The sequence below is a fragment of the Erpetoichthys calabaricus genome, chromosome 18 (genome assembly GCF_900747795.2).
Source record: "Erpetoichthys calabaricus chromosome 18, fErpCal1.3, whole genome shotgun sequence".
Classification (NCBI taxonomy): Eukaryota; Metazoa; Chordata; class Cladistia; order Polypteriformes; family Polypteridae; genus Erpetoichthys; species Erpetoichthys calabaricus.
Genome location: NC_041411.2, coordinates 65,425,243 through 65,452,833, shown reverse-complemented (window position 1 = coordinate 65,452,833; position 27,591 = coordinate 65,425,243). Strand labels below are relative to the sequence as shown.

At 38.5% G+C, this 27,591-nt stretch overlaps 1 protein-coding gene across 1 annotated transcript in view; it reads right to left on the bottom strand.

Moving 5' to 3' along the window:
* The window catches only part of cpne9 (copine family member IX), a 737,722-nt gene that overhangs the window by 243,993 nt on the left and 466,138 nt on the right, over positions 1–27,591 (bottom strand). Inside the window, exons 9-10 of the mRNA XM_028824197.2 lie at positions 25,288–25,391; positions 23,515–23,619 (exon numbers count right to left, since the gene is read on the bottom strand). Of these exons, the coding sequence (XP_028680030.1) occupies positions 23,515–23,619; positions 25,288–25,391 (209 nt within the window). The remainder of the gene's footprint in view (positions 1–23,514; positions 23,620–25,287; positions 25,392–27,591) is intronic.

The window sequence follows — 27,591 nt, the reverse complement described above, 5'->3', positions numbered from 1 at the left end:
AATTACATGATAATGAATGAATGATACATCTGTAACACAACATAAAAGATCATAAAAAAAGAAAATGAGAGGGTCATGTGGTCACATCTGGCAGACTAACTATAGTGCAGGGACCATCAGGAGATGAAATGTAAGTCAGTGGTGTGCCTAGCACTAGGAAAGGCAAACAGAATGAATAGAATGGGAATCACCAGAGGTTAGATTTATAAAACTTGGGAAAATGGGAAAACTTGCATTTTTCCCTGAAAACATCAGGATTTATAAAAGAAAACTTGTGGGGAGAACATGAGTATATTTACGGCATCTCCGAACCATCTGAATACACCATTTTGGAGAAACTGGGAAATGACGATATCCATGATCAAGTAGGGAAATGCAACCAATCCAGCTCAATGACGACTCACGTACACAATAACTCATATCACTGAGCCATTGTTACAACGTGTGTTGACGTGACAAACACAGTAAATTTAAAAAATGATGAACATAATGTATATAGTCGATTTTAGTTGCCTATTAAGAGGGTCAAGGCTTTTTTTTGTTTTTTTGACAGTTTATATTGGCTATCTGTTGTCACTTCTCTGGGAACTGTTTGACAGGTCAGCCAAGCTTCAGCTCCATCATGCCCACTGTGATGATTGGGGAGGCACTACATCCAGTTTTCATATGGAGAAGGGTGTACATATATAAAACCTAACGTGTTAGTGTAATGGGCTAGAATTCAGTGTTTTAAAGAAAATGACATTTCTGTGTGTTGCTTAGTGTAATGGGCTATAAACCAGTGTTTTAAAGTAAAGGCAAAATTCCTAGAAAATTCTACTACAGGTTATTGTTGATGGCTATCTACAAGACATAAATATTTACTTGTCTTGCAGAGAAAAGCCAAGCAAAATGACACCTTTTATTGGCTAACTAAAAAGATTACAATATGCAAGCTTTCGAGGCAAATCAGGCCCCTTCTTCAGGCGAGATGTAATACAGAAACTGAAGTTCCCTGTGTTTATATACACACTCTAGGACACGAAACAACATTGGTAAATCTTTAAATGAGAAATTTTAAATGAAAAAAAATAATAGATTCATTCAGGCTAGGGTTAATTTAACAAGAGAGAGAAGAACAATGTATGGTCAAGATCTTTGGATAAGTTAACTGTCCGACAAAGTCTTTTGAAGTTTGTAATGAGTTTTTCAAACCAATGTGGGTCTGTAGACAGGTTGTCTGTTATTCGGAGAGATGTAAACAATCCTCATATCTGGCTATAAAACTCTTGTCTTTATTTAAACCATGTTGTAATGTATTACATTTTAGCATAAGTTTAACTTCCCATTCTTTTCTCTCTTGCTGTGTTCTGAAGTTGCTCATAAGCACTGTGACTTTAAAGTCCCTCTCACAGTGTCCATGGCTGTTGAAGTGGGCCGCTACAGGAACATCTGTGTTGCCATGTTTAATGTTTAGTGTTTGTCCAGTTTCTCCCACATAGAAAGCAGTGTCAGGACATTTCATGCAGAGAATTACGTAGACTGACACTGCACTTTATGTGGGAGAAACTGCACAAACACTCCGCCAGAGAATGAATTTACACAGGTTCCACATTAAACATGGCAACACAGATGTTCCTGTAGCGGCCCACTTCAACAGCCATGGACACTGTGAGAGGGACTTTAAAGTCACAGTGCTTATGGGCAACTTCAGAACACAGCAAGAGAGAAAAGAATGGGAAGTTAAACTCATGCTAAAATTTAATACTTTACAACATGGTTTAAATAAAGACAAGAGTTTTATAGCCAGATATGAGGATTGTTTACATCTCTCAGAATGACAGACAGCCTGTCTACAGATCCACATTGTTTTGAAAAACTCATTACAAACGTCAAAAGACTTTGTTGGACAGTTATCTTATCTAAAGATCTTGACCATACATTGTTCTTCTCTCTCTTGTTAAATTAACCCTAGCCTGAATGAATCTATTAATTTTTTACATTTAAAATTTCTCATTTAAAGATGTACCAATGTTGTTTCTTGTCCTAGAGTGTGTATATAAACACAGGGAACTTCAGTCTCTGTATTACATCTTGCCTGAAGAAGGGGCCTGAGTTGCCTCGAAAGCTTGCATATTGTAATCTTTTTAGTTAGCCAATAAAAGGTCATTTTGCTTGGCTTTTCTCTGCATTCATAATGGCTAACATGGTACAACACCCTAGTACTACCTGTCTTGCAAAAGAGTCACCTGCTTTGAAATAATCAGACTGCTTTGATTAGTACCTCATCCACACACAATGTGGTGATACAGAACTGCCAGCTTCCTTTGAAAATGAACGAGTTAAGGGGACATTGGTTTCTTGTTGAACCAAAGTAAATGTTTTTATACTATTGTTCTGCAGAGGAAATTGGCATGCACCATTGTTTAACTGATCGTCATGTTGATCTATGCAGAGATTGAAGCATTTATATATTTTTGGGTAAATGAGAATAAAGTAGAACAGAGAAGTATGGTCTGAGACTTGTGACTGCTGCCTGCTTCTTTTATGCTTTTTCACCATATTGCTGTGGCACCACCCTGTAGCAACAGTGGCTTGTACATGGCCCAGGTTCCCCTAGGCTTGAGGCTGGTAACATTTGCCAACATAAAAAGACAAACTGAAGCAGTACCTGGTTCTCTTAGTGTTATAAGAGCACTTTACTTCACTTATATTGCAATAATTGCATCTTGAGAGAATGGAGCTGCATTCGTGAGCCACAAGCAGTTAAATTCCATTAATAAACAAGTCATCTGTGAGGCCATAATGAGACTTACAAACATCATGCTCAATGGCCTGGTTCAACCTGTGATTCTTTTATTTTGAGGGAAGGTAGCTTTGGCAGCATGGACTGTACTGTACATCATGACAGCTTGTTGGTAAGGTATCTGGCTGATCCCTCAGTTTTTCATATGACCTCTACTATTCATTGTAACAGCAGTCATGTCATTACATGTGCCAGGTGATAGTGGTTACCTGCTAAGCTGCTGGTGCTTTACATCTTCCACAAATCCCAGAACACAGAGGTGAGGCGCTATGATGCCACGCAGGATCTTGTGCTCTTAGTTGCGGATCACAGCCCAATACCCTTGAATGCACATGGCGGACTCTTGATGCGTCACGAGGGAGGCTGCTCTACCAGCCTGCCAATAATGTTCTGCAGAATTGTAATTGTATAAAACATTTTCAAATCTTGGCAGGATTTAATCAATAACATTTTAGAATAAGCATTTAAATTGAGGAAGCGGACTCTCTTCCCTTTTTTAATTCAATTTATTTTGATTCATTTATTTAGTTACATATTTTTACTATTATTAAAGTTTTACTCTACTGGCCTAGCTCTCTTTCTCATGGGTGGAGGTTGATTTCTTTCGATCCTAGTTTTGTTCAACTTGACTTGCTTGAATGGCATGTTATTTGATTTTAATAAAATTAATAAAATGTTTAAAAAAAAAAGAATTCTGATTGCTTATGTATGAGGTTGATTAGCATACTCCATGTACGGCTGTTTCAGGGCAGCAACCAGGCAGGATTTGAGGTGCGTTCACGTACACACATTTACAAGATGATTGCGATTTATAAATGTATATTGTGCAGAAATGTACGCAATCCAGTTATTATAAATCAGATTTTGTTTTGGGATACACATTTTTCTGTTTTTTGCTGTACACGTATTTTCACAATCAAATCCATTTAAAGTTTTACAAGTGAGACTCCAAGAGAGGAAATGTTAAACAAGTCATAAAGTCGAAAACCAAGAATCAAGAATATCTTTCACCTGGTCAATCATAATCCAAGAATCAAAGGTAGAAGCAAATGTCAAAATTTCAGGAACTGGGACATCTGATACTGATGCGCTGTGCAAGCAAGGACAAAGCCGGTTATACTTCCTTAGAAGGCTGGCTTCCTTCAACATCTGCAATAAGATGCTGCAGATGTTCTATCAAACAGTTGTGGCGAGCGCCCTCTTCTACGCAGTGGTGTGCTGGGGAGGCAGCATTAAGAGGAAAGACGCCTTACACCTGGACAAACTGGTGAGGAAGGCAGGCTCTATTGTTGGCATGGAGCTGGACAGTTTAACATCTGTTGCAGAGCGAAGGGCGCTCAGAAGGCTCCTATCAATTATGGAGAATCCACTGCATCCACTTAATAGTATCATCTCCAGACAGAAGAGCAGCTTCAGCGACAGACTGCTGTCACTGTCCTGCTCCACAGACAGATTGAGGAGATCGTTCCTCCCCCAAACTATGCGACTCTTTAATTCCACCAGGGGGGGTAAACGTTAATATTTAACATTATACATAGTTATTGTCTGTTTTTTTCACCTGTATTATTATCATTCTTTAATTTAATATTATTTATTGTATCAGTATGCTGCTGCTGAAGAATGTGAATTTCCCATTGGGATTAATAAAGTATCTATCTATCTATCTATCTATCTATCTATCTATCTATCTATCTATCTATCTATCTATCTATCTATCTATCTATCTATCTATCTATCTATCTATCTATCTATCTATCTATCTATCTATCTAAATAACACCATTAAGCAGACACGTGCAGAATGGGTTTTTATGTTTAGTTTATCCTCAAACTTGGCTAGAGATAAAACAATGAGGCTTGCATTTAAAGTTTCGTGATAATAATGGTGTCATCATTCGTGACTTCTGGAAAAAGCTCTCTAGTATCCAAATGTCATGTTCAGGTTAAAGATTCTCAGGGATGGTGGTGTCCAGGGAAGTAGACATACAATAAAATCAACATACTTTGCTATTACTTAGATAAAAATGAGAAAGACAGAAATCAATTATACATATAAGAAAACCTACAAAACCAAGAGAAAAGAACATAAAAGAAGCAAAATAAAGACAGTAGAAATGAATAATGCAGGTATATCATAACAGAGAGGTTTGTGTCTGAGTGAAGAATATCAAAGCAAAGGGAGATGGGACAGCTAATGTGGGATTTAAAAAAATAAGTAAAACTAAATCCTATTATCTTTGAACATGATTTGCAAAGTGACACAAGTGAGTACACTAGACTTGTACTTCAATCATTAGTGGCCTTGAGATTAACTAATTTCATCAACCTTACGTGTCTGCCGAGAACAATGAGAAAAATTACAATTCCTTTCGAAAGGGGAAAAATAAATTAGGCTGTATAAATAAACATATATGTGAATAAAAGGCAATACAAATTATTTGTCATGTTTATTGACTCTAAGATGAAATGTAATTATTTTACCATTCATGGATCTGGTCTTTGAATTAATGAAGAATACACAAAAACACAAACAGTTTCAAGTATAGAAATTTTGCAAATAGGAACAAGAGATACTTCAAATGACTTCTGATTTCTCTTAAAGATAACCCGGCATTTAATCAGCAGAGGCAGCACTTCAAGGTACACCATCAAGAAACAGGGCAGGAGTTCAGAAAAAGACTCCTGTGGGCTTATTTGTTCACAGCCTCAAGCAACGATAGTATAATCTGCACTGGAAAATTGAATCCGATTATCCTGTAGCAATCCATTGTTCTTAAAATGTTCTTCTTTGAAAAGGGACCACAGGAAAAAAAAAACAAATTGCAAGACTGGCATTCCACAGATACTTGGCAGACATCACAATGTTTGAAGTCTAACTGCACCACAAAAAAAAGATAAGGAAGTTTGGGTAATAACACCAAAAAGATTAGATTTTTGGGACACACTGATGAGATATTAGACATGCAGAAATTGATACTAAAAGTCATTATGGAGTTAATTCTTCAGACTGAAGACAAGATGGTGAAGGTTGAAACCTAGAGGACTAAGGCTGTTACAAGCTCCAATGAGAGCAAAACCATTGAAGCTGCACATTTATCCAACTCTAAGAGCTTCAACAAATAATCAGCAAGTCTAAACTCTTCGTATTTCCCACGTTATCATTTATGTCTGCATGCTAGCATGTGATTCATACATTTAGAAGCTGTTTTAGGGGTTTTGGGGTGATCCTATCCTCTTTGTTAAGCAGACCTATAGATATGTCCTCCACACCAACTCTTGTCCTCTTATCCTTACATTCACCTGACTGGGAAGGTAACAGCTAACGTCTGGGACTGCGGTTCGACTACACCCAAAACTGACTGCTACTGCAAGGTGGCGCAGTGGTAGTGCTGCTGCTTTGCAGTAAGGAGACTGTGGAAGATTGTGGGTTCGCTTCCTGGTTCCTCCCTGTGTGGATAGCGCTTTGAGTATTGAGAAAAGCGCTATATAAATGTAATGAATTATTATTATTATTATTATTAACTCCATGTTTCTCTGTCTTCTGCACCATATTCAGATGTTTTGGGCATAAAATGACCTTACAGGCCACACTCCAGGGTCCGTTCTAATTTAATGTCTCGTTTAATTCTTAGGTCAAGGGGATAGCTATTCACTGTGTCTCTCCCTTTTCACCTACTAGCCCCTGGTCAAACTGTTGACGCAAGACACGAGATGATCCCAAACCTGGCAAACCAACTTTGTATGTGCGATATTTTACACTTCAGTTACCTTGCTATGCAGTAATTTATATGACATTTATCACTTTGTGCCTTGCATCCATTGCTACTTTGTGATTTAAAAGGGTATAGACATGGAGTACAAATATGGATTAATTCTGTGTTACAGGCAATACCCGAATACCACAAATGGCACCAGATTTTTGTGATGCCCCATTCTCTAAGTATCCCAGTGCAATTCGCCTTGGGCATCTTGCACTTCATGGTGGTAGAGAGACACACAGACACAGAAAATGTAGAAAAATGTAAAAACCTTTTTTTATAATCAGTAGCAAAAATCACAGTTCTGTTTCAAACAAATCATTTCCAGTTGAAAGGCGACGATCACTCAAAAGCAAAGAAGAAGAAACATAAATAAAAATACAAAGAACAACTCAAGGCTTTGAGATTCTTTCCCCCATTTCCTTCTTAGGAAAACTAAGAAAGCAAAGCAAAAAAAAAAATGCACAACAAATAAAAATAATTCACCACCAGCTCCCCAGTCAACTCCAAAGTTCTACGTCCACTTCACAGATTGCTCTGAGTTCTCCACTATAGATGCTCTCCATAAGTGTATCTCTCACAGGTTAATCAGAAGGTCATAAGACAAAAGTCAAACACTAGCGTCTGCAGGACCATTTTAAATGTCTGCAGTATTACTCCAGCCAGCCTCAGCAGGCACCTCTCTGGTGCCCACACATAGGAACACACATCGCCACACTCATGATGCTGGGTACCTCAATCAGGAAGACTTCTATGTTTTAAGGGATCTGGACCTGCATACATACAAGCACACAAGCAACTCCTCTGTCCATGCAATTTTCCTAAACCTAGTACAGGTAACTCTTCCTGTATGTTTTTCTGGGCCCTCAACTCACTCACGTCTCTGTCTTTACCGTGTTGGCAACTGACATGGCACACTTCCTCCACAGTGTCAGGACAACGACACCTCCACCCTTGGGCATATATGCAGAACATCCAGCCTCCTCAGAGCCACACGCGTGCTTCCTACAGTAGGAACCCTTCAATCCGCTGACCACTTTGCACTGCTTAAAAATGACCAGGCAAGTTAATAAAACTTTTTAAAACCAGATAAGTAAACTAAACCTCATGACATAGCCTGCCACCGTTTGTACTTAGAACTTTTTAGAGCTGAATTGCATTAATACTATTGATTATTGATATTATTGTCATAATAATAATAATGTTTTATTTATGTAGCACCTTTCATACACTCAAGGAGACTTTACAATTCAATAAACATATTAACAAGACAATAGAAATCACAAGGGCGGAATGGTGGCGCAGTGGGTAGCGCTGCTGCCTCGCAGTTAGGAGACCCGGGTCCGCTTCCCGGGTCCTCCCTGCATGGAGTTTGCATGTTCTCTCCGTGTCTGCATGAATTTCCTCCCACAGTCTAAAGACATGCAGGTTAGGTGCATTGGCGATCCTAAATTGTCCCTAATGTGTGTGCTTGGTGTGTGTGTGTGTGTGCGCCCTGCCTGGGGTTTCCTGTGTTGGCTGGGATTGGCCCGTGACCCTGTAGTTAGGATATAGTGGTTTGGATAATGGATGGATGGATAGAAATTACAAACAAGAAAATGAATAATGCTCATTGAAAAGATGTGAATGAAATGAATAATAGATTTTTCCTCGCGAAGGCTGAGAGGAAGAGCATTCCAAATTTTAGGGGCTATCACACTGAAAGCATTGTATTTAGGTACAATGAGTAAGTGAGCGTCCGATGATCTTAATGCATGAGGAGGAGTGTGAGGAAGCAGCAGCTCAGACAGATAATGATGGGCTAAACCATGAAGGGCTTTAAAGGTGAGAAGAATAATTTTATATTTGATTCTTGAAAAGACTGGTAACCAATGAAAATCGTAGCGGACAGGAGTGATGTGAGCAGATTTTTTAGTGTGTGTAAGTAGACGAGCAGCAGAATTCTGAATATACTGTAATCTATTGATATATTTAGTCGGGAGGCCGTGAAACAATGCATTGCAATAGTCCAGATGGGTAGTGATGAAAGCATGAATGAATGTTTCAGTATCCTTCACACTGAGGAATGAATACAGATGAGCGATGTTACGGAGCTGTCTGTACTACTGAACTAATGTGTGGTTGAAAAGTAAGAATCTGATCAAAGATGACAACCAAATTACGGACTGATGCTGAGGGTTCAATCAGGATCTCATCGATATCAATTTTTAGCCCACGAAGGGTAGAGAGGACAGATTTGGTACCAACTAATAAGATTTCTGTTTTATCAGGATTAAGTTGTAAAAAATGATCTGTCATCCAATGATTGATTTCCCGAATGCAGTCAGTCAGTGCAACAGGTGAAGATGCTGCAGTTGTATCAACACAAATATAAAGTTGTTTGTCATCGGCATAGCAGTGGATGCTTAAACCATACTGACGAGTAGTCTCACCTGATGGGAGCATGTAGATGTTAAAGAGTATTGGACCTGGAACTGACCCTTGAGGGATACCTTGTGTGAGTGAAATAGTGAAAATGTGCTATATAAATAAATGTTGTTGTTGTTGTTGTGGCAGATTTGATTTTGTATTGATTATGTATATACCTTTTGCTACGTGAAAGGTTACATGACCCCATTCAGAGTCAAAGTCAGAATCAAAGCGGCTCAATGTCCAGAATTAAACCAGCAACTTTGTGGTTTACAGTCGAGCACCACACTCAATAGGCTGCACTGCGACAAAAGTAAGGCGAGCGATCAACCTGGAGAGCCTTTTTGTTTTAAATTTCCAGATGGCTTTTTTGGGTTGTACTTCACAGCAGGAGCCTTTGTCACTATGGCACAGGCATAGAAAAGTTTCTAATAGTGACAGATGAGGTGAGCAAGAAGTAGGGCACCTGGATCAATAGCAGAGCTTTAGCCGCTATGGCGGCAGTAGGAGGTAGATGTAAACATTGCTTCCATTGCCAATTTAAATGATCTGACCTTCTCGCTCACTGTTGCGTCTACTGCCTGGAGAGCAAGTGGCACCAACTGTGAGGAAGACAACCTTGATGGATTAAAGAGACCTACTTGACTGCCTACTGGAGATAAATATCAGAAAGCCACTGCACTGTGGCGCCACTTTCGATTCTAGTGCATTAAAACAGCCACGTTCCTTCTAGTGTATATGTTTTGCGATGCCCTGCTGGCTGTCTCCCATTGTGCCTTTCTGTGGAGGACTCTTATCCCCACTGCGTGCGGAGCGAGGGGCATTTGTTCTGATTGACGGCTCTGATGTGCACTTAAGGTTTAGGATGGTGTACTGACACACAGTCCCTGTATGGCCTGTTAGACCTTCATTCTAATAGACTGAAGAAATGCCTTAAAATGGCAAACTCTGTCGTTTTCTCAATTCAAAGGGCCTCAGCACGGCCCCGTGGACGAGTCCAGCATCCCTACAACAAAAGTCTCGCTGGTACTGTTTTTAATAAACCAAGAGCAAACCTCTGATTTATACATTAATTTTAAATATTTATGGTGGGTTGCCAATTGTCAGTAAGATGCAATATCTTGTTAAGACTGAGCTTGTGGCTGAAGCACTTAAAGCTTATTACATTTTTTTCTCTTGCACAGCAAAAGTAAACGTCTGACACATGAGAGAAAATTCTGAGTGGTCATCCCTCGTGGGCTTAGGGCTTTTTTTTTATAATGTCGTTTTACCAGGCCCATATTTCCAATTGTGTGCTTCTGCCTCCCTTTGTATTTAATAGCCTAGTCTGCGGAAGGGAAATGAAGCCATTATTATATGTATGTGGAGTATTCCGGATTTTCCAAAGTAATTAAAAAGACTGTGAAGGAAAGGAGAGAAGAAAAAAAAAAGAAGCAGAAATAGGAGTCCATATAAGCAAAACTAATTTCTCAAGACCCCCTCTGCCTCATTAGTGAATATGTATGGAACAGAGACCTTGTATGCCTCTGAATTTAATATTATTGTAATATGCACTCCTGATATCCTCTTCTGAGGTTGACACAGTCTCACTCCTTGAGGCACTTCAAAAAAAAATCCAGGGAGTGCGGCAGACAAGCAGAATTTACAAACACATCATAGCTTATCTGAGGCTGCATTTTGTGGAGCGGGGCTCAATGGAAGGTGAAAGTAATTATTCAAAGGTTTGGGACCATTTTACATTTGTCGATTACGTGTGAGAGCAGGGCAGGCAACAATGCACGACTCTTTGACCTTTGTTCTCGTCTTTCTTTTTGTTTTCTGCTTGTAAATCCTGCAAGTCCCCCATGAAATTGGAAATGACTCACCACTACTGATTTTCATTTCTCTGCAAGTAATTTTAAAAGTGTATGAAGAAGTCAAATGGGGTGGAAGAGGTATAGAGTGTGAGTGTGTGTGTATATGCGTTATAAATGGGATGTAAGAAGGAATAAACAAGTGGGCTTAAGTAAAGCCATCTCTTTGTTTAGTTATTCATCAATCAGTCAATGAATCATTGGAATCCAAGATATAGTTAATCAGCCATTATTTAAGTACAGTCGTGGCCAAAAGTTTTGAGAATGACACATATATTAATTTTCACAAAGTTTGCTGCCTCGGTTTTTATGATGGCAATTTCAATACACTCCAGAATGCTATGAAGAGTAATCAGATGAATTGCAATGTCCCTCTTTGTCATGAAAATGAACTTCACCCCAAAAAACCCATTTCCACTACTGTTGTGAAGAAGGCTTCAGGGTGTCCAAGAAAGTCCAGCAAGCACCAGGACCATCTCCTAAAGTTGATGCAGCAGTGCAGAGCTTGCTCAGGAATGGCAGCAGGCAGGTGTGAGGGCATCTGCACATACAATGAAGGAGGGGAAGACTGCTGGAGGATGGTCTGGTGTCAAGAAGGGCAGCAAAGATGCCAAGAAAAACATCAGAGACAGACTGATATTCTGCAAAAGGTACATGGGATTGGACTGCTGGGGTAAAGTCATTTTCTCTGATGAATCCCCTTTCTGATTATTTGGGGCATCCAGAAAAAAGATCGTCCGGAGAAGAAAAGGTGAGCACTACCATCAGTCCCGTGTCATGCCAACAGTAAAGCATCCTGAGACCATTCATGTCATGTGGGGTTGCTTCTCAGCTGAGGGAGTGGGCTCACTCACAATTTGGCCTAAGTACACAGCCATGAATAAAGAATGGGAGCAAAATATCCTTGAAATATCTCCCAACCATCCAAGAACAGTTTGGTGACCAACAATGTCTTTTCCAGCATGATAGAGCACTGGATCATAAGGCAAAAGTGATAACTAAGTGGCTCGGGGAACAAAACATTGAAATTTTGGGTCCCTGGCCAGGAAACTCCCCATTGAGAACTTGTAGTGAATCCTCAAGAGGTGGGTGGACAAACAAAAATCCACAAATTCTGACAAACTCCAAGCATTGATGATGCAAGTCAGGATTTGGCCCAAAAGTTGATTGACAGACAGCATGCCAGGGCGAATTGCAGAGGTCTTGAAAAACAAAGAAGGGCCAACATTGCAAATATTGACTGTTTGTATAAACGTAATGTAATTATCAATAAAAGCCTTTGAAACTTATGCAATGCTTGTAATTCTACTTCAGTATAACATAGAAACATCTGACAAAAAGATCTAAAAACTCTGAAGTAGCAAACTTTGTGAAAACCAACACTTGTATCATTCCCAAAACTTTTGGCCATGACTGTAGTACCTTTCACACTAACTATCAAAACATTAAAGAAAGTAAAGTCAAACTACTAAAGTTGCAAGCAACCTTGAGGCTTTGTGCATTTAAAGCAGAGGTGGGCAAACTATTTTGGTGGCAGGTTGAATTGTCAATAATAACTAATCCACTGGGTCCTATAAAGTCTGGGTGTGACCCTAAACCCATGCAATTTACCCCAAATGTTAACGAAAAACATTAACTTTAAAAATACACCCTCCTTTAGTTAATGATCAGTCTTTAGAGCTATCTGTCCTTCTAGAACTATTTAATTAAAGCAACATCTGCAGGTTTTCCTAGCATTAACCTTTTTTTGCTTGAGATTCTGTCATATTTCAATGGAATTGAGATATGGACTCTGAAAGGTTGAGCTCAAAGTTCAAAATTTCCATTTTTTGTCCTCAAACATCCAGATTTAGACATGATTTTGTTTTTTGGGTCATTGTCAGCTGTGTATTAGTTTCATCTTAGGCCCATGGAATAATCGTCATTATGCACCAGTGGCATAAGGTTCTTATTGAGGAATGTATAACAAACAATCCAACTGAGTGAACAAACAATAATAATTTTATTTTATGTTAAGTTTGCAGAATTAATGATGTATCATCTTCCTGTCGGTGAATGTCAAGTACCTATTCTGACCTCTAGGGCACATTGCAGCACCCTAAACCCCAGATACACCCTCACAGAAATAAGTCCCAATATAAATAATCCTCTTTAGTAAAACCCCTGTGTGCATCCAGTGTCCATGTGTGTGTGACTTCTGGTGAATTGCGTATGCGTGGGGCACGGTGCGCTGCTTCAAAGGCCGCCTGACACGTCACACAAGACAGAGAGGGCGGGACCTATAAAATATCGCGCGGCAGATCCAATCGGATTTCGGTAAATGAGGTAAGACCTAAAACAGAAAACACGAAAAATCCAATCGGGTACCGAGACGAGGAGACCGGCTTCCCCAAAGAGGTGGGATTAGTGTTTTTTTGTTATGCAAGTGTTCACTCTAAGGATGTCAGATTGGCGATTAAGAAAGCTTGGCCCGGTAAAGTAAAAGTAGATTTATTTTCACACACATTACATCAGTTGCTGGGGAGAATCTGCTGATTGCCCACTGTTGTGACAGAAAATTAAAGGCATATTACGGACAGCAAAGCCAGTATTACTGTCAGAGAAAATTACAGGCATTTTACGGAAAAAATTTAATGAGGTACAAGGTCCCTTGCCATTTAATATAGACTGTTCGTACTAATGTTTATGGACTACTGTTCTAGCACCCATTACTGTAACGGGCTTAATGTCTAGTAGGTTTAATAATAATAATACCTTACAAAAAGGGATCAAAAGTGGCATAAAGCAAAACGCAATTATTGTTTCTTTGTTTGTTTCTTTCCTTCTTTCTTCACCTCCACTCCTCCAAAGTGAGCATTGTCCCAGGAGTAGATACTACCGGTGCTAGGTTATAGCTCAGTGAAAGTACTTCCGGGCCAAATGTCCAGGTCAGAAGTGTCAATTCCGGGTACCACAAAGTAGGGATTATGAATCAGATCAGCTCCCCCTGGCAACCTTCAAGGAATCCAACAGGGCTGCCTCACAGGACTACTAGCCCCAGCATCCCTTGCAGGTGTCCATGTGAGAATCCTAACCCAAGGTGGCTGCCACCTAGTATACTGGGGAGAAAACATTAGAGCAGTGCTTATCTCCCCCAGTCCTTCCATTGTACTGGCCTCCCGGTCGGGTAAAGGTCATTGTTCAGTCCCAGTCGGGATGCTGCCCATTACACTATGTATTTGATAAATTCATCACTGGTAACAGGGTAAGGCATTACAAAAAAGAAAATTGCACACACACAGAACGTTATCATTAAAGCAAAATCAGACTCCAGGGATCAAAACTAGCTGTTTAAATGACAGATCAGGGTATCTGAACCTATAGGGGACACTGATATGACTAATGCAGTCTGTGTTTGAGGAATTTCTGTCTAACCGAATGCAGTTAGGTTTTGTAAAATTTGGAATTGTAGCCAGCTTTTCACTTGTGGAAGTCAATTCTGTCCCCTTGTCCTGCAGTACGTGTTCCCAAATAGTCCCCAGATTGAGGTTACTCGAGGATGTTGACCTCTTTTGTAAAACGCTTTGGAGAAAGTGAATAAAAATATAAATGTGCCAGGGATCAAATCAGCCCATGTTGGGATTGAACTGAGATTCAGTCCTTGGTTTTATCTTCATTCTTTGTTCCTTTTAATTTTTCTTTTTTTGCCTCTGTGTAGGTAATTAACTTTAATAGATGCCTATTGTTCTAATTTACTAAATTGTGTTTATCACTTAGGTTAATTGATTCTTAGGAGCTGAGACCTCTAATTGGTAAAAAGCTGTTAGGTTTTGTAACCCAGGAATTGTAAGTCACTTGTATTTTGTTCTGAGCTACTCACTTGTGATGATCAATTTTGCGACCCAGTTTTGTTCATAAAGATTCCACCAGAGTGATGTTTACTCGATTATGTTCACATGTTTTGTAAGTCACTTTGGTTAAAGGTGCTTTCTAAGCAAATAAATCTAAATATAAATGTATTTGAATTTCTGCTGTTAGAAGTTGTGGTCATTTGGGAACCCAAAACCTGAGGGTGACTTAAGACACGTGTTGCCTCAGCTTCTTTGTTGTGGCATTAAGTGTTCCTCTTCTTCGGCTCTTATTGCACCATTCTTTATAAGTTTACAGTATTTAGCTATTTTGATTTTAAAGTTTTTTGGGCTTTTCTTGACTAGTTTTTGTTATATATATAAATACTAGGGGGCTGTGCCCCTTGCTTGCTTCGCTTGCCAACCCCCAGGCAGGTGCCACGCTCTATCCACTTCGTGGATCTGCCACTCGCATATTGGGAAATAGATGTATAGTTTAAACAGATTGTTATTTTCTTGGGAATTGTTACACATGCATAATAGAACTATTTTACATTACAGCGAGTAATTAACCATAGTAAAAAAATAGTAAAACGTAGTAAATTGAAAGAAAATTATGTTTCATGTTGCGTTTGAGTTATTCGTTGCGTTATACGTTTTAGTTCTGTTTGGCTTTGAAATGAACGCACAAATACTTTTTAAACATACACTTTTACTGTAAAACTTCAGTAAAAACAATTTTTGAATTAACTTTTCGTCAATATTGCATGGAATTTTGATTACGTGTTTGGACTTACATCGTGACAGTGCAACGTACAGTATATCTGCCCGTGACTGAGTATCGTTTCTTTCTCTCTAATAAACAAACTGACTTTTTCGAATGTTTGTCTCTGTGATTTGTTAATTGTCATAGCAAAAGCTATTCTAACAGGAAACTGCAAACATTTTAATACAAATGGCATATCGAGATCTCCTTTGGTGTCTAATGTTATCCACGGGAGATGTACTACATTACCTTTCTTGTCGCCTGTTAAAATTTTACATGTTAGAATTGTTCAACCAATTTTGAATACAGTAATCCCTCCTCCATCGCGGGGGTTGCGTTCCAGACCCCCCCGTGAAATAAGAAAATCCGCGAAGTAGAAACCATATGTTTATATGGTTATTTTTATATTGTCATGCTTGGGTCACAGATTTGCACAGAAACACAGGAGGTTGTAGAGAGACAGGAACGTTATTCAAACACTGCAAACAAACATTTGTCTCTTTTTCAAACGTTTAAACTGTGCTCCATGACAAGACAGAGATGAAAGTCCCGTCTCACAATTAAAAGAATGCAAACATATCTTCCTCTTCAAAGGAGTGCGCATCAGGAGCAGAGAATGTCACATAGATAGAGAAAAGCAAACAAATCAATAGGGCTGTTTGGCTTTTAAGTATGCGAAGCACCGCGGCACAAAGCTGTTAAAGGCGGCAGCTCACACCCCCTCCGTCAGGAGCAGGGAGGGAGAGAGAGAGAGACAGAGAAAAACAAACAATCAAAAATCAATACGTGCCCTTCGAGCTTTTAAGTATGCGAAGCACCGTGCAGCATGTCGCTTCACGAAGCAGCTGCACAGAAGATAGCAACGTGAAGATAATCTTTCAGCATTTTTAGACGAGCGTCCGTATCGTCTAGGTGTGCGAACAGCCCCCCTGCTCAATCCCCATACGTCAGGATCACAGATAGTATGCGCAAGAGTGAGAGAAAAGTAAGCAATCTAGCTTCTCAGCCATCTGCCAATAGCGTCCCTTGTATGAAATCAACTGGGCAAACCAACTGAGGAAGCATGTACCAGAAATTAAAAGACCCATTGTCCGCAGAAATCCGCGAACCAGCAAAAAATCCGCGATATATATTTAAATATGCTTACATATAAAATCCGCGATAGAATGAAGCCACGAAAGGCGAAGAGCGATATAGCGAGGGATTACTGTACAACTAATCTTGTCCTATTGCATAGTCGATCACTCAAACATAAATTACTCAATAACACTACGATACATCATTCTTTCAACAGTACAGGGGATTGTGTTAACGGTTGTAGATATTCTTCAGGATATTGTAATTTGATGCTTTCATCTTCCACACCATCACCACCAACTGTTTCAGCATAGTCTATTAATACACATTTAACCAATTTGCCATGTAACCGATTAACAATTTTCAAGTTAATTTCTTTGACTTCATCGTTTCTCGGTGCTAGGATTGCCCGTGTACTAATTTCTTCTGTTGATAACCCTTCAGGATAAAATTCTTCAATAAGCTTTGGACATAATAAGTCTTCTTTTATTGGGAACTTAAAGTGAGGAAAACATAAACATTTATAAGAGCTGAGAGTGCAGGAACTGTGTCTGACAAAAGCATTCACATGAATGAGAGGTGAGAGGACCCTGGGCGGGTTTGAAAAATGGTTAGAGGAGGGCAGGACTTGAAAAAATCTTTTGGCAATAGTCTCGTCTCAAGATTTTCTTTTATAAGAGAGAGACATAAATTTTCAGTTTGGATTGTGAAATTGTTTTTGCTTTTGAAGGTCAGTTTCATTGACTTAAATTAATAAGTAAATGAAATAATTGAAACACTGCCTAGGCAAGGCACCTTGGTCAGTTTTGGTCTCCTTACTTGGGGTTTGAGCCTAATAAAATGCCACAGCCAAATAGAAATCAAAACATTTGAGGCTTTAGCCAGACCAAACATTTAGGAGGGCAAAATATAAAAATAATATTTAGTGTAGTGTTAGTAGACGGCTGCACACATACCCAAAAAAAATACCCTGAATTTAATGAAAAAGGTTGATAAGAAACTGTGAATGATGTGTAAGCTCGTAATGAGGAGCTAGAGAAGTTAAAACGCTAATGGACACATTTGATGAATTATTAAACAACAATAAAATGTATTAGAAGGAGCATTGGGCAGGAGCCAAGAAACAGTTATATGCTTTCATTCACATCTCAAAAGTAATGATTCATTCACTTAAGCTTTTAGTGCATAAAGAAAAGCGGTTTGGGGAGACTCTCTAGTGTGTTTCTTTCCTTAATAAATAAATCAATTAATGTCACAAAAAGTCAAAGCACAACAAGAAAAACAAAGAATCTGATCAAAGACTACCAACTCACAACTTGTCTCTTTATGGCTTAATTCCAAAGGGGAAAGCCAAAACCATCTAAAACACTATGGCCAAGTACACATATATAAAACATTTTATTAATTAAATAAACAAAACACAAAGTTAACAAAAGTATTTAAAAAAAAACTTCATGAAATTACAATTTTTTTTAATTTCTAAAAAAATAGATACACAAATATACAAGACTAATACAAAACTTTGAAAAGGAACACAAAATAAAAGCAAAAAATACAAAATAATCCAGAAATAAACAACTCCAAAAGATATAAGCATATTAAAAACTAAAACACAGATTATCCAAAATGAAACTGGTCAAAAAAAACAACAAACTCAGGACAAAAAGGATATGAAGACAAAAAGCTAACACTACAGGAAAAAACTGCGGCAACAGCTTGTTCGGTAAAGGGGCAAAAAAATAGGAATTTCTACAGCAGGAACCAGAAGAAGAAACATCTAAAGCCAAGCCAATTTGTTAAATGGAAATGAAACGGATCTGTCGTCCACCCTAAAAACAAAACCCTACACTTGTGGTAAAAAAAAGCTGAAACAATAAGTACTTAAACATGGAAATCATAAAACAAAAGACACTAGCAAACTCTCAAGTATGGTTTGAATCTCAGATGACCTGAAAATGCACAGCATTGCAGATTTTATACCGGTGTCACGGTAACTTCATGTGCTGAGCACTTTTGAATGTTCCCCAGGGGACAAATAAAGATCTATCTATCTATCTATCTATCTATCTATCTATCTATCTATCTATCTATCTATCTATCTATCTATCTATCTATCTATCTATCTATCTATCTATCTATCTATCTATCTATCTATCTATCATGACCACCAGGGGGCGCACCAGCTCCCCAGACACACTGTTCTCCATGCATGGGCCCCAACAGGGCTGAGCTTCCAAGCTTCTTAACTGTGGTACTCTTCTAAGCCATGGGGACTGCCCTCTGCTATTTTGGGGAAGGTAATGCCCCTAGCAAGCTCTCTCCCCTGGTTCTTCTTCCTTTATATATGCATCCTGGCCGGGTAGAAGCCCCAGCTGTCTGTTACACTATCTATCTATCTATCTATCTTAGTAACAACCATTCCACAAAATGATGGCAGTCACAAAAAAAAAATGCCATCAAAAAACATGCAAATAATATATATATAAATATATATATATATATATATATATATATATATATAAATATATATATATATATATATATATATATATATATATATAAAAGTACATAATAACAAAAAATAATGTCATAGCTGGATTCAGTAATCCCAAATACTATAATAAATAAATTCTGTTACTCCAGGAGAAACAAGAAAAAATTATTATACAGTATGTCAACTATCCAGGTTAAATGTGAAATATAAGTTTACACATCAGATGTTTCCCATATGTTATGAACATGGTGGACTTCATTCTGACCTGTTTTGTTTTCTTTTTTAAATATTACAAATTTTATTATTATTATTATTTTGTTTCAATTTTTGTTGTACTATTTTTTATTTAGTGACCCATTTTACTTATGACTCTTAAGAGCATTCAGGCTTCAAAAATTAAAATTTAAAGCCACTAGGATAAACATTTTGATATCAAAAGTCTTGTTTATTTTCGTCTTTCCATTCAGGTGAGTGCTTTAGCTTTGGTGACAATCTTATGACACCTCTAGTGACGGTCACATGCCGTACCTTACTGTTCAACTTATATAGCAAGTGTTCAATGTCAATGGCAAATCGCTCTTATTTGAAAAATGTTAGGTATTGTATATGTTAAATATTCAGCTATATACAGTATTTGATATACTGTGTGAAAAGTATTTACCATTTAAGCTGGATATTTGACCTATAAGTGTGACATTTGCCAGATAAACTGATATTTCCTTATTTGCAAATAAAAAACACACACTTTTGAAAGTGAGAACATTTTTATACTTGGCATTCTCTAAAGATCAAAACAAAAATTACAAATAAAAAAATCTGCGCATTGCCTTGCAACTTGCATACCATCGCTATCTTCCTTTTTGTTTTCCCTTCCAAGCTTATTTTTGATTGGTTTCAATTATAACCAAAATAAAATGATATAAATAAGGCATAAAAATCTGCAGTCCTGAAAATGTCTGTGAGATACAAGAGCTATCTATTTGAGAAAATGCAGCACAAGATGTTTTTAGCAAAAGGGAGGAAACCATTGACTCATTTGGTTATCTAATCTCTATGTTTTCTTAACATTTCATCAGTATCAGGGTGTTGTACGTGTTAGCCATTATAGGACGTAGTGAGAAGTTAAGCAAAATTACCCTTTTTATTGGCTAACTAGAAAAATTACAATTTGCAAGCTTTTCAGACAACTCATGTCCCTCCTTTAGCCAAGATGTAATCGGGTGATGTAAGATCAGATCAGATGTAGTCATCTTGGCTGAAGAAGGGGCCTGAGTTGCCTCAAAAGCTTGCAAATTGTAATCTTTCTAGTTAACATTACATCCAAATACTTTTCAAACATCACAAAGTTTCTGCTTCAACCTCAATAGCTTGGCCCAGATTACTATAACTCCTTGGGATTTTGTCTTCATTTCCATTGTTTAACATAATAATAATAATTCATTACATTTATATAGCGCTTTTCTCAGTACTCAAAGCGCTATCCACACAGGGAGGAACCGGGAAGCGAACCCACAATCTTCCACAGTCTCCTTACTGCAAAGCAGCAGCACTACCACTGCGCCACCTGTGAGGACAACATAAAGAATCTAATAAAGATAGATTGATTTTATGCCTTGAAGAGTTTTCCATGACCTCATTAGATCCTAACACAGCGCTCTCAGCTCAAGACTGTGCCTCCCTTAGCCTGTCAGAGTATTACTGGCCTCTTAGTACGCAGATACACTTGGCTGATCTTCTTCCCTGCACGGTGGTCTTGTGCTGCTTTGTCTTTTTTGTGGCCTGGTGATCAGAACTGTTCACATTACTCAAGCTGCACACTCACTAACTTATTATATTGCCTTATTATAAAATCCCTTGGTTAATATTCAACATTTAGACAATATAACTAAACTTTTCATTTAACTTTCTAGCTTCTGCACATTGGGTGGACAAAAATAATACGGCATCAGCGTTAGACCCTATCTTTTTCAAAGCTTGCTTCTCGTTGATAAGCACTGCCCATCTTGTACTCATATTTATGAATGAAGCAGGCTGGGCTTGTCATCAGATGGCGTGAGGAACAGAAGCTGCTGTCTCTGTTTTAATAACAATAACGCCAGTGCAGGCCTTTCAGAAGTCATAGACGTGTGCTGGCATTATTCTAATTACCACAGAGTCTGATATCTTCAAGGGTGTGTGCAGGATTGAATTGAAATGCTGGATAAGGGTAGGGCAGACCATGTCCCCTTTGAGCTCTGAACTGCTCCATTTCATCCATTTTAACTCTCTAGATTTGTATGCTCATCCACAAAACAGATCTGAAATAGTGTGAGGAAATCAGAACAATCTCTTCACTGCTCACGGTTTTCTGTTAAAGTAATGGCCTGGCTGTCTTCTGTTATTTGTTTCAGCTTACAACAAAGAAAATAATCAGCTAGGCTGCTGGTTTCTAATAGGATGACTTGATGAATATTCAGTCTGTTTGGTAGTAATTAGCAACAGAAAGCAAAACATAAACAGCTTAATAAAATAAAGAACTGTGGTTGTTTGAAGGAGATGCTGAGGTATCTGCTGCAGTGTTATAATAGCTAGCACACCAGCGTCTCCTTACTTAAATATTGTGCAAAATAAAAAAAATATATGTACTGTATGGCTGGATGGCACTGCTTATCCCTTATATTCTCTTTTATCCCATATATTTTTATTTCATTTATTTGGTGTGCAACGTAATCTAACATGCAATCTTCAAGTGCGATAAAGTTTCTTAACTCAAGCAATTAAAACTTGTGCCATCAGTTGGCCTGTTTGTTATGGTCAAGCCAGGGTTACACCCCTGCCTCCCATTTTTATCTCTTTGGTTCATTTTTCATTATCATTTTTTGTTTTCCATTGTATATTTTTTATATTATTGTTATGTCCATTCATTATTTGCTTAATTATGCTCCAGTCTACTCGTACAGTCCAGAGACCTGCAGGTTAGATGGATTGGCGATATTAAATTAGCCCTAGTGTGTGTGTGTGTGTGTGTGTGTGCGTGTGCGTGTGTGTGTGCGTGTGTGTGTGTGTGTGTGTGTGTTCACCCTGCAATGCACTGGTGCCCTCTCCAGAGTTTGTTCCTGCCTTGTGCCCTATGCTAGCTGGGATCGGCTCCAGCACCACCAGTGACCTTGTTTAGGACTAAAAGACTGTTTTATCTGTTAATTTTATTCTGTTTGGTCATTATTTCAGTGTCTACAGTATGTGTGTATTACAATTTTCTTATGTTCCTCCTCTATTTTGTGGATGAATTCCAAAAAAGTGGGGCCACCTGTCCATCACAGTTTAGGTGACCACCCCTAGCCTTGTACAGGCTGGCTGGGAATTGAAGTCCAAGGCAGTTCATTCAAATGTGCTCCGGTGGATTTGGTGAGTCTAGTGAAGATGGTGATTTTCTTTGATTTTTCCTCTGGTTCTTGACTCGTTTGACTTTCATTGTCTTTTATGCAAGTTCTTTTTCAGTTATTTTGTGCTCCATTTCATTCAATTAACCATCCTTTATAAAGATTTCTTATGGCCTTGCTTTATACAAGCTAAGGGTTGACGGTGATCCTCTCCCTTGTGGTGCCGTTTGAGTGAGTTTCAGACACTACAGAATCCATCCATCCATCCATTTTCCAACCCGTTGAATCCGAACACAGGGTCACGGGGGTCTGCTGGAGCCAATCCCATCCAACACAGGGCACAAGACAGGAACCAATCCCGGGCAGGGTGCCAACCCACCACAGGACACACACAAACACACCCACACACCAAGCACACACACTAGGGCCAATTTAGAATCGCCAATCCACCTAACCTGCATGTCTTTGGACTGTGGGAGGAAACTGGAGCGCCTGGAGGAAACCCACGCAGACACGGGGAGAACATGCAAACTCCACGCAGGGGGGACCTGGGAAGTGAACACGGGTATCCTAACTGCGAGGCAGCAGCGCTACCCACTGTGCCACCGTGCCGCCCGACACAATGTATTTTTGAACTTTGAGAGTGAAGAACATTTTTACCCCACGTAGGCTGAAGCCAGCCACTCAAGTGGAAGCCTTTTGTTATACCTCCTCAGATGCCTACAAAGATGTTCCAGTCCAGTTTCAGGTCCCAGAGGTTCAAGATAAGACCTCCAGATGCTCACACATGTTTTTGAAAGGAACCCCCCCCCCCTGCACCTCTATGGGTGCCTTTTCAAAATTATGCCTAGTCCTTCATGGCACCCTTTGTTATCTTTCTGTATAGATAAACACTCAGAGAAGCATGAAATAGCAAAAGTAAACAGAGACCAATGTGTATTGGACATTAAAACAAAATTAAATCTACTACATGTGAAGGTAGAGCTCCTCGTTCACGTTTAGCCACTACAACATGATTAATTACAACAAATGTCGATTACAGCAGGAAGTTCTTTTGGGCTGCAACAGTCAAACAGACAAACAGGTAAATTCCACAAGACTTGACCCCTAACACAATTTTACAAAGACAAGGCCTACATTAAAAACGTTGCCTTTAGCACCAGTATAAGCAGAAGGGCATTTCTAACCTGTCATAGTCGCCATTGCATAATGCCCGCACAGGAATCGTAAAGGGCTGCCAGACGGGATTCAGGGTGTTCTTCACAACCTCTGTTTTATGGCAGATAGTGAACCTAAAACAAGAATGTACAAAAAGTTATATAGTGCATGTTCTCCTCGGTTCACACATTTGTGCACTTCCTGGTCAATAGGAACTCTTTATGCTATGCTGATTCAAATACAGACACATCATAGTAGTTTTCCTTTCCATTTTTTTGATGATCAACTCTTATTAAATCAATATTACTATTGGCCATCAGTGTCACAGAAGACACAAGATCGATGGCCCCCTACCCGGCTAAGACATTTTTATAAAGGAAGGTCATGAATAAATGGGGCAGACTATCCAGCATAGACAGATAGCTCCCCAGTACACTGGATGGATTTCCTAATGGAACACCTGCAGAGCAACGTGGGAGCTGCAGTCCTGGTGAGCAGAACTTCTGGGGTACTTGATGACCACTAGGGGCAGCTGCAGAAGGAGGTCATCTCCTATTTAAGGAGGATGTGCCTGACCTGGAAGTGCTTCTCAAGTGTAATGTTGGAGCACTGGAAGTACTCCATGGTCCAACATAAAATGAGACACTCCACATCTTCCATGAGAGTCGGGTGCAAAGGAAGGACAAAGCCAACTTGGGAGGAGTGCAGGAGAAGAAGAGAAAAAAGAGAATTGTGATTGTGTTTTGGTGGGATTCACATGAGCCTGTAAATGATATGGCTGTCAATAAAACACTTACAGTTTGAACCCAAGACTCTTACTGTGCAATTGTGCCCAGCGTTTGGGGATTGGACATGTCAACCGGTGGCCACGCCATTTACATTTAGCATTTCTAAAGATGTGGCATCAGGGAAGGCGCTGAAGCATAATGTCTGTCACAGATGTGAGATTCAATAAACTATTCTGAAAATATGTATGCTCTGTTTATAAATGTTCCACCATAAAATTAACTTTATCTATATGTTACAGGTAAAGTCAGAAATTGGATAAGCCTAGCATTACCTGGGGAAAGCTCACATTATGCAAAGAGATTGTCTGGGTAAAGTTAGAAACTCCTACTCAGGTCTGCAGACACTTTTTTGCACCTACCACTTGCTGCAAGTGTGTGTCCTCATTTGCCCGGCTCATCTCGGTCTATGACTGTTTGGGTTCAAGAGGCTCCTGGATGCACATTATATATATTGTCTTTGTGCTGTTTTCTATTAAGTATGAATAAAAGTGCATTTACAAATCATGGCTTTCTGGTTTTATTTGCAATTTACTCAAATTTTTCAGAAATGGGGCTGTATGTTTTATACTGTAAACTGGCATATAAAGTAATAATTATTTATACTGATATTAAAAAAGTGTGAATGTGTCGCTAATAACACCATTTATATTTATAGTGGAGTAGTACTTGAACTTGGACAAGAGCTATAGGAGAGTGGTCTGGTCCATCTCTGTTGGCTTTTATATGTCCTTTCTGTGTATGGGGGTTTTCTTTGAGCAATCAGCTTTCTTTACACATCCCAAAGACATTCATGCTAGGTTGACTAGCAACGGTAAGTTGTTCCTGAGGCCCCATCCAGGGTTGCTTCATGCTTTTTGTATGATGCTGCTAGAATAAACTCAATCTCTTTGAAAAATGTAAAAATGCATTAAGATGGTTCAATAAATGGATGGCATGACTACACAGAAGGAAAGAACAGCACCTGCCTCTAATTAAACTTATTAAGAACATGCACAAGTTTCTTGCCTCACTTACGTTCCGTCTTCATTGCTGCGATAAAAGACAAGAAAGGGGTCAGACTTCCCAAAAAAATCCTTCTTATCGAGTTTATTGGCACAGAGCTGCATGGTTGCAATATCCTGAAAAACAAACATCCAAATACATTAAAAACTTAAAAAAAAAAATCATCAGTACAATAACCAAAGACAAGTGAAGTCTTTGTATTTCAAGAAGACATCTTTCTGAAACTGAGGAGAATGATAGAAGAATTTCCCAGTTTATTTTTGTCAGATTAAGTTATTCACTTAAATATATGAGGGGCAGTCAAAAAGTTCCTGGAATTGTGATATAGCGGAGGAGTGCGAGATCAGATGTAGTGTAGTGGATCTGAAGCTGATTTCCGCAATTTGCACATGATCTTGATGTTACCACGTTGTTCGAACTGAAAGACTGCGCCAAATGACTATGCACATGTCCAACTCAAACGTTAGCTCCCCACCACAACAATGTGTGCGTAAGCTGATCTCTCACTTTCCCGCTATATCACAAATCCGGGAACTTTGACTGCCACTCGTATTTATGTACTGTATGCTGTATAACAGAGTCAGAAACACGAGACCTCCAAAAGACCCATAAAACAGGCCAAGACCTTCACTGGCCAGCCCAGAAGAGGCTCACCCAAGTCAACCAGCCCCAACTGCAACCGCTAGTGGTGCGTTACAGCTAGTGTTTTTCCCTTAGCTTGCATTTATTTCCTATTTTATGGTCGTTTATGCTAATTTCAAATTATTTTTATTAAACGATTTTTATTTAACTTAACTCCTCTGTCTGTTTGTCTGGGTCAAATCTTGCAACTGATTTTAAACCCACTTTTTGGCAAAGCAAATTTCTTCAAATTTTGCATATGTGGTCATTATCGAAGACAATACAATAATCCGTCAAAACCGATGCAATTATGTAACAAATTTGGCCATAATTAATGGTTATATGATTCCAATTAACACACACACAACAATTACAGAGAGAGAGTATAGTGAGATATAGGAGCACACAAGTGAGAGACGCATCCGATTTTCCCCATTTGCCTCTTCCAGTGAGTGTAGTGGGTAGACTTTACTTGTTTACTCTTACAAAGGAGTAGCCATGATGATCACGGTGAGGAAGTATTACCATAAGCTTACCGTTCTGTAGTCAATATTTTTTTTTTGTAGCAACCAAGCGCAAATCCCATAAGAGCATGAACTGAAAGTAGAACCCAAAATATAATTCATATGTTCAAATAATTCTGTAATACTTTTAAAGAAGCTTCTCGTTCATGAAAAATTATTAAAGAAAAATCATTTGCAAAATACTCAAAAACTATAAAGTAAAAAATAAAATATATACATTTTTTTAAGTAAAATGATTTTATTTACTTTAGTTATAAATGCATTAAAAAGGAAAAAATAATTTTTCTTTAACCTCAATTTTCATGGTTATATGTGACTAAATAAAATCATGGGGCACATAAATTAATTGATTCAAACAATTAATAGAATATCTACTTTCATCATAAAATACAAAAACACAACAACATTTTAATTCCCCACCATGCTTAACAACTTTCAAAAATGGTTTGAATCAATTCATTTATGTGCGCCCCACGATTTTATGTAGTCACATATAACCATGAAAATTGTGGTTAAAGAAATTTTTTTTTTTGCTTTTTAGTGCATTTATAACTAAAGTAAATTAAATCATTTTATTTAAAAAAGAATTGTATATATTTTTTTCATGTTTTATGTTATTTCTGTTAGATTTCTTTATTATTTGTCATTTGTATTTCTTCTCTGTAAAAGTGCATTCATCTTCAGTACTTTGTGGGTGACCGGGTCCACCCTGACGTCACTGCTGCTGGCTTCATATTCAGCCAAGAAAGAGAAATCCAGCAGCGAAGCATTGAGTTTGAGTTGGAGATTATTTGTGACTATTACTGTTTCTTTGAATTGACCTTTTATTTTTTCTAATATCATTGTTTGTTTCTGATATTTTCCTTATGGATAGTGACTTTTAAGTCAAATTCTTGTTTCCTGTTTCGAACATTTTTCCCTTCTTTTTCTCTTCTTTTCAAGAAATCCTTCATTTATAAAAAGTCCTTATTGCCTTTTGGTTACAAGCCAGAGTTTTCATGTTAGGTTGCATTTTGATGTTATTGTGGGTGTTTCTTTGGATTTGGAACATTTTCACCATTTTTGTAGGTTACTCTGCATGAAGTCAGCAGGTAGTAGTTGGCCAATTTAAGGAGCGCCTCTTCTGGGGTGACCACAGAAGGTCCGGGGCTACTTTTTTAGACTGTTTTGG